Genomic DNA, 8,870 nt, shown 5'->3' with positions numbered 1-8,870 from the left:
TAGAGTGGTACATGGGGCCATAACTTGAGTGTATTTCTGCTTTTCATTCATTCATTCATTTTCCATGCCGCTTTTTCCTCACGAGGGTCGCGGAGGCGCTGGAGCCTATCTCAGCTAACTATGGGCAGTAGGCAGGGGACACGCTTTTATTCATTTTAATTTATACAGTTATTTATTTTTTTAATCAGTTTAATAATTTTAGAAATATACAATAAAGATTACCTAACTTTTTTTTTTTTTATGTCAAAAATAGTTACTTGCCATATAAAGGGTGAAAAGTCTTATGTGTTAATTATGAAAAGCGGTGTTAAATTCAGTTTAACAGCCACATTTGTTTATTTTACTAAATCCTGTTATGTCAGATTTTTCAAATTATAGTCTGTAAAATGGGTGGAGTCACATTGTCGCTGGTCTATATAAACAGCAAAAGTGAAAATGAGTCAAGACTTGCTCACTCGTCAGAGTGCAATATGGGTTCCCGGTTGTCCGTCCCTGAAGGTGAAGCAAATTTTCATCAATTTTTGCACTATTCTTTCCTTCTCTCATTCTTGCTGTTTTGCTAAAGTAGTATATTTCTGTTATCAGGTGGACCCTTAAGGATTGTGTTGATCGGTAAGACAGGAGTCGGGAAGAGTGCTGCTGGTAATACCATAGTGGGCAAAAAGGCATTTATTTCTGAAGTGAGTGCAACTTCTGTGACTGAATACTGTCAGCAAGAATGTGCAAATTTCCGGAGAGATATTAGAGTTGTCGATACCCCCGGGATCCTGGATAATAAAGATCCTGAAAATATTAAGAAAGAGATTGCCAAATGCATCCATGCGACCTCTCCCGGCCCCCACGCCTTCCTGCTTGTCTTGGCGGTGGGAAGGTTTACAGAAGAAGAAGAAAACTGCGTGCAAGCTCTGGAGAAACTGTTTGGTCCTGACGCATCTCGACACATGATTGTTTTATTCACTCGGGGAGACGAGCTTAAAGGAGCAACAATACACGATTATGTGACAAATGGCCATCCAAAACTTCAAGAACTGGTTAGGAGATGTGGTAGCCGTTATCATGTGTTCAACAATAAGAAAATATGTAAAAGACATCAGGTGGTGCACCTGATTAAGATGATCGACAAAATGGTAGCAAGCAACGGGGGCAAACACTATAGTGATCAGATGTTCGAAGATGCAGAAAAAGAGATCAAGACCTATAATCTTGACAGAAATGTTTCAGAAGGAAAGCCTCACAACTTCGCGTTCATGGGGGAACTGTTAACGAGAATCATTGAGTTTCAACGCATGCTCTCTCAAACATTGTCCCAGGCACCAAGCAATCTAGGATCAGGCAAGGCAGTCACAAACCCCCTTGCTCCTACACACAGAAAACTTTCAGTTTAATGTAGCTGTGTGAGCTGTTTATAAACATATATCATGATAAAAATATAGCATGGTTTAACCCTCAATCTCTACCATTTGAAATGCTAGTTTAGCATTCCTTTGCAAATACTCTGGAATTCCTGTTATTTCTTTTTTCTCCGCTTATTAATTTGTCAATGTTGAGTAGGGAGGGAGCGCCGTCACGCGATTGCACTGATTCAGCTGCAACTCTGTGGTGAAATGATAAGCTGCTTCAGTCACAGGCTAAGGACCTTTTGGAGTTTGAAGTAATGATGATCAATGTTCGCGCAGTTAGCAGATTTCTTCAATGATGCATGAACAATTTACACATGCTTGGAATATGTACTGCCTGTTTGTGTAATGAAAAAAAAAAAAGCAAAAAGCATTGTAACGTCACAGAAGTATCTATATGTTGATGAGTGCAGTAACCTTCATTTATGATGAATAAAATTTTTATTTTAACATATTCGATGTTTGTGCTTACTTTCTAACCAAGGGCATAGTACAGGCATAGCACAGGGGCGTTAGGGACATAACCCGTGTTGTCACAGATTACTTGAAAAAGTAATTTAATTACTGAGTATGCCTCAAAATAGTAATCTAGTTACTTTACTGGGAAATTTTTTATCAAAGTAACCAAGTTACTTTAAAAGTAATTTATCAGTTCCTTTTTACCAATTTTTCTCCCTTTGCTGCCTCGACATAAGAATGACAACAGATGAATTCAGAGGAATTTGATGATTGAATTTAAAGGGGAAGATAAGAATTTTCCAGATATGGCTTAATCTTCGCGTTAGCGGGGGTTTAATCATTTGATAGAGTTGATTTCAACCACAATTGACTCGTGCTGGCTTAGCCACGCCGGAGCCCTGAAACTAACAAATAACTGACAGACTGCATGGAATTTGTTGTCGAACCTTTCTAACATTTTCTATTCGAAATTCTCTTTGTATATGACCACACTATTCTTCATTCTACATAAATTATGAGGCAATAACAAAGTAGTAACGCACAGACAGACACTAAGGAAACTAATCGGATTACTGGTTGGGAAAAATGAACGGGTTAGATTGCTCGTTACTGTAAGAAAGTAATCAGATTACAATACCGTTACTTAGTAACACGTTAGTGACAACACTGGACATAACACTACCAAATTTTCAGGATGCTCAAATTGTCTCCACCAACTTTTAAGCACCCTTTATAAAATGACTTCAGTTATATAGGTAATTTGGATTGTCTTCCCATATGTTGTAAGAATAGAAATGACCCTCCCATTACTAAGTGAATGACAGTGATCCCTTGTTTTTCACAGTTAATGGGGACCAGAACCCGCCGCGATACGTGAAAAACCGCGATCTAGCATAAAATTAAATAAAAAATACAATATAATAATAAAAATAAAATAAATAATAAAAATAATAAAAAAAATACAATAAAATGTGCGTTCATTGAATATATTCAGATTTAGCATCGGAAAGAGAGATATGTAAGACATATTTTCCACTTTTTTTTTAAAGTATAATTTAAAAAAAAACTTTAATGTACATGGCGGAAAACACTCAGGTGACATGAAGTCCCGTTCTTAGACCCCCAATTTGGCCAGATTTCAAAATTGTCTGATATGCACGTGTGATACATCATTGGAAAGCTTAAAATCTCAATTTTCTGGGGGAAGAAAATTTTTGAACAAGAGGGCATTTTTCAAAAAAAAAAAAAAAAAAAAAAATGTAAGAGCGAAACCCTATCTGGAGGTGAGCGCATGCGAGAGCAGAATTAAAGACGCCATGAGTTTAACGAGATATTATCGTGTACTTCCCTTGTTTCGATCCAATAACTCCATGTAGCATGTATCACTGAGTGTCAACACACAGCTGTGAATGGCCACAGCTAGATTTTTTGGGGATTTTATGGGTGAAACATGGTAATATAACAAGGGTCATGATGCAGAAATCGCAGACATCAAGGAGTGGTCGAGATTTTCTTTTTCACGTATTTCCGCTTTTAAACTTTTTTTTTTTTTTTCAATTTTTATTTGTTTGGATCGATTATTTATCATCTAACATATCGGAGAAAATGCGACGGTAACAAAATAGTACAATTAAGCGATAGTTATGAGGTACATACCGAGACTTTTTTACAGTCACCATTTTTTCACTGTCGTGGAATTTGTTTAATATATGCGCATGAATAATTTTTTTAAGTCGTTTCTTTTTTTTTAAACGAAATATTAGACAACATTTAATGATTCTAAGCTAATAAGTATAATTAATCACCTTCGTTTTATGGCTGGGTTGAAACAAAAGCGGTTGCAAGATGTCTGTCAACGGGGGTTTCCAGGGTAAAACGGACAAATTAAAAATAGTTCGGGGGCTTAATGTGCCATGAATCTGCTATGGCAGCATATAGACATATTGTTCTTTCAAACACAACAGTTGTTTTGGCTTAAAATACAGCAGTTTCTTTTAAAGAGGAGTGCAAGAGCAGAAACCGCTTTTTCAGTCTTGTATGCGTTTTCCGCCATATATAGATATATATTTTAATTTGAGATGTCCCGATTAAGGATGGGCGGATCGAGACCAAAACATCGATATTTCGATCCAGCGCGTTGTTTTAGGTATCGATCCCAAAGCAAAAGTATCAATATTTGGAATAAATATATTATATTTTCTTTGTCTGTTTTTGGGGTATATTTTTGTGCACTTTTTGTACGACTTTTGCCTTTCGCGTTCTACAGGCACGTAAGCAGTGTACGCACATAAGCAGAGCACCGGTGTCTGCTCCCGCCCCCATTTACGTCCCTATCATATGTCGATCAGCATGCTTTTCCTCCGCCCCTCTCACGAGGCACCAACACAGTTACAACAAACAAACATTGGGAAGCTAGTGGTAGCATGGGTGCAGCAGCGACGACGGATTGTAAAAGAAGTCTGGTTTGGATATATTTCATTTTAATAAATAGCAACAAGGCTAAGTGCACAGTTTGTGCCGAAACTGTCTGATATTCTGGTTATACCAAAAGCCTCACGAAACACTTAAGAAATGTGCATCCCGAAGCACACGATAAATTAAATGAAAAACATGCCGCTCAAGCCGAGGAGGACACGAGAAATAACAAGAGCACGCCGCCGAAGCAAAGCAAAGTACTCAAGAAGGGGCGATTGCGAAAGGCAGGTCTTATCCAGGTAACATAGGTGCTAATAGATAATCAGAGACGATATAAGCATTAGTGGCTGATGTGCAATATGAAACGATAAATATGGCGTATTTGTCATCTCAGATAAAAAGAACTGCAGCACTATTGAATATGCTTTGTAATGGAAAGTTATAGCTACATCTTGTTTGTGAAAAGTTCATACCGCATTATATAAAAAAGTAAAATGACCATAGTGACATATTCAACATTACTGTAACCTAAATGTGAGTCTCCATTTTAATAATTTTTGATACAATGAGGATACAGTGCCTTGCAAAAGTATTCGGCCCCCTTGAACCTTGCAACCTTTCGCCACATTTCAGGCTTCAAACATAAAGGTATAAAATTTTAATTTTTTGTCAAGAATCAACAACAAGTGGGACACAATCGTGAAGTGGAACAAAATTTGTTGGATAATTTAAACTTTTTTAACAAATAAAAAAACTGAAAAGTGGGGCGTGCAATATTATTCGGCCCCCTTGCGTTAATACTTTGTAGCGCCACCTTTTGCTCCAATTACAGCTGCAAGTCGCTTGGGGTATGTTTCTATCAGTTTTACACATCGAGAGACTGACATTCTTGCCCATTCTTCCTTGCAAAATAGCTCGAGCTCAGTGAGGTTGGATGGAGAGTGTTTGTGAACAGCAGTCTTCAGCTCTTTCCTCAGATTCTCGATTGGATTCAGGTCTGGACTTTGACTTGGCCATTCTAACACCTGGATATGTTTATTTTTGAACCATTCCATTGTAGATTTGGCTTTATGTTTTGGATCATTGTCCTGTTGGAAGATAAATCTCCGTCCCAGTCTCAGGTCTTGTGCAGATACCAACAGGTTTTCTCCATCTTCCCGTCAATTTTAACCATCTTCCCTGTCCCTGCTGAAGAAAAGCAGGCCCAAACCATGATGCTGCCACCACCATGTTTGACAGTGGGGATGGTGTGTTCAGGGTGATGAGCTGTGTTGCTTTTACGCCAAACATATCGTTTTGCATTGTGGCCAAAAAGTTCAATTTTGGTTTCATCTGACCAGAGCACCTTCTTCCACATGTTAGGTGTGTCTACCAGGTGGCTTGTGGCAAACTTTAAATGAGACTTTTTATGGATATCTTTGAGAAATGGCTTTCTTCTTGCCACTCTTCCATAAAGGCCAGATTTGTGCAGTGTACGACTGATTGTTGTCCTATGGACAGACTCTCCCACCTCAGCTGTAGATCTCTGCAGTTCATCCAGAGTGATCATGGGCCTCTTGGCTGCATCTCTGATCAGTTTTCTCCTTGTTTGAGAAGAAAGTTTGGAAGGACAGCCGGGTCTTGGTAGATTTGCTGTGGTCTGATGCTCCTTCCATTTCAATATGATGGCTTGCACAGTGCTCCTTGAGATGTTTAAAGCTTGGGAAATCTTTTTGTATCCAAATCCGGCTTTAAACTTCTCCACAACAGTATCTGGGACCTGCCTGGTGTGTTCCTTGGTTTTCATAATGCTCTCTGCACTTTAAACAGAACTCTGAGACTATCACAGAGCAGGTGCATTTATACGGAGACTTGATTACACACAGGTGGATTCTATTTATCATCTTCGGTCATTTGGGACAACATTGGATCATTCAGAGATCCTCACTGAACTTTTGGAGTGAGTTTGCTGCACTGAAAGTAAAGGGGCCGAATAATATTGCACGCCCCACTTTTCATTTTTTATTTGTTAAAAAAGTTTAAATTATCCAATAAATGTTGTTCCACTTCACGATTGTGTCCCACTTGTTGTTGATTCTTGACAAAAAAATTAAATTTCATATCTTTATGTTTGAAGCCTGAAATGTGGCGAAAGGTTGCAAGATTCAAGGGGGCCGAATACTTTTGCAAGGCACTGTAAATCAGCCCATATCACATTCCATAGGACAGTCAAGTGAACTACTAGCAAGCAAGTTGGGTATAAAAACAGGGTACCCGCGGGTTATTAAAAGTATTAATAAAGCATTGAATTTAGTTTTCCATGATTAAAGGATTAAAGGAAGGAGGTATTAAATTAGCTGTTGTAAGTCTGGAATTTTTTCACCGTGGTCTTAATTTTCAAGAACATCTCAGTGCAACCTAAATTATATCCGTGACGAAGTTTTTGTTTTTTTTTTGTAATCCATAACGAAGATGACGCATAGAATTTTTACGATGCACTGCACTACAAATCGAAATGCAACTCGTGCGTGCCAAACCACCACAACCGGCAAAACTGAGAATCCATCCACCTCTGCATCGGGAATGCGTCCGTTTGTCGGTGGAACGAAAACCCTGCAGGCAGAAGTATTGTGGATTCTGAACACCAAAAAAGACCACCATTCATATACTCCAAATGAGTCCATTGGTGATCTGTTTCGGATATTACGTCATTTTTGGTCGGCATCGGCTGTCACAATGTTGGTGATATTGCGTTTTGTTCCAGAGGGAGCGTTCCCGATGTCTTAACTGTCTTTTTTAACGAATTTTCAGTTGGCAGAAAAAAAACCGCACATTTTCTTAATGTTTAAATAGTCTACATATTTTGTATGACCATTATAAATGCATTTAAACAATGAACTAACGCTGGAAAAGTTTGTTAAACATAATGTTGCTCAAATCGTGTTTTTTTTTCCGAAGGGAGCATTCCCGACTTCGTAACTGCAGCCAATTTAAGCTCATCAAGACTTTAAAATAGAGGTGAAATCGGGCCTAAAAAGTCCAGCCCGACCCGAACTGATCCACAGGTATTAAAGCCCGACCACCGTTTTGTGTGATAACATTTGCGACGATGTCTGCATAAAGGCCTGTCTTTTATAACGAATTCTCAGTTTGCAGAAAAAAATGCACATTTTCTTAATTTTTAAATAGACTACATATTTTTATGATCATTATAAATTTATTTACACAATGAAATAACGCTGGAAAAGTTTGTTTAATATAAATAAACACATGCGGTTTTGCGGACTCGCAGAGGGGAAGATTAAAAAGGGCGTATAGACCCTACTCACCAATGTCACAGAATGACGTGTCGCTGTATCCGGCCGCCATATTGTCCGTCATTGTTTATCCGTATTCTCAATGGTTTCAATTTGTCGTACAATTTATAGTGCAATTCATGGAAGCCCTGGTGCTTTCAGACGCTGTAAACTCATTGGAAGCGTTGCATAAAAGGCGTTATGTGGAAAAGCTTCAGTCTATCCATTCGCCAGATCCATATTTGTTGCCTAAATCGATATTTTTCGACCCGCTGTCTTCGCCCTCTCTGCCTGACATCTGCTACCCTGATATCTACAACTATTTTGTCCACACAAAATCAGCCTATTCTCACGAAAGTTTGAAAAACTTAAGACCAGCACTCTAAGCAACATTACCCCGTGTGACCTTTACTTCCAATTTTCTAAAACGGTGACAATCAACAACAAAAAATTCAATAAAATACACAACGGTGTCTGCCTCATTTGCAAAGAGACAGTCGCGGAAGATACGCAACGAGAAATTGAAGCAACTTGAAGCTAATTTGATTTCACAGCAGCAGTATTTCGCAAGAGCCCGAGGGTCGAAAGAGAACGCCACAAAGGCGAGATTGTTGAAATTATGAATATAAAAAAATTATAATAAAGCAAATGTGACACACAGAAGGGCTTGCTAAAATTTCTTTAAATGTATTGTTCTACGTAAATCAGCCCAGGTAGCCCCCCACATTTTTACCACACCAAATCTGGCCCCCTTTGCAAAAAGTTTGGACACCTCTGTTTAACCGATGATCCGTAGACGAGGCCAGCTTCTTTCACTTGTTACCAGCTAAATATTATTCAAAAAATAAAGATGGTGGAACAAATAAGCATCTTGAATTTGAAATGGTATGTTGTCGGCGATCAGCCTAGCAATGATCTTAATTGTGGTTGTCAGCCCAAAACCTTCTAAGTATATATTAAATGCATTTTACCAGACATAAAATGACTACTACATAATCTGTGGTAATCGTTTGGAGCCCAGTTTTCTAGTCGAATTGCAGCAGTCCATCTCGCTCTCCTCTCCGGGTCTCTCGGAATACGGTAGAACTTCAAGTCTCTCCGTCTATCTTTGCAACCGACCGCCACACACATTGTGTTAACGAGCAGAAAAACACGCCATAATAGGAGGAATTTACGTAGCGGTAATGCGTCAACACGACGAGTCGATGGACAATATGGCGCGGAGGCGTGGTTGTGACGTCATGTGAGTAGGGTCTATAGACCCTACCCACGTGACGTCACAACCTCGCTCTCCTGACTGGTGCCGCCCACTTGTCCGTCAACA

The 8,870-nt window shown here is 39.0% G+C and overlaps 1 protein-coding gene across 1 annotated transcript; it reads left to right on the top strand.

Moving 5' to 3' along the window:
* Positions 1-458: 458 nt before the first annotated feature.
* LOC130905532 (GTPase IMAP family member 7-like) lies at positions 459-1,849 on the top strand. The gene is made up of 2 exons (XM_057819048.1): positions 459-498; positions 586-1,849. Exons 1-2 carry the CDS (start codon positions 471-473, stop codon positions 1,383-1,385), a joined length of 828 nt encoding a protein of 275 aa, XP_057675031.1. The 5' UTR covers positions 459-470; the 3' UTR covers positions 1,386-1,849.
* The last annotated feature ends 7,021 nt before the right edge of the window (positions 1,850-8,870 follow it).

Source organism: Corythoichthys intestinalis, chromosome 17 (genome assembly GCF_030265065.1).
Source record: "Corythoichthys intestinalis isolate RoL2023-P3 chromosome 17, ASM3026506v1, whole genome shotgun sequence".
In the NCBI taxonomy this organism is placed as follows: Eukaryota; Metazoa; Chordata; class Actinopteri; order Syngnathiformes; family Syngnathidae; genus Corythoichthys; species Corythoichthys intestinalis.
This window is presented reverse-complemented; position numbering and strand designations above follow the sequence as displayed.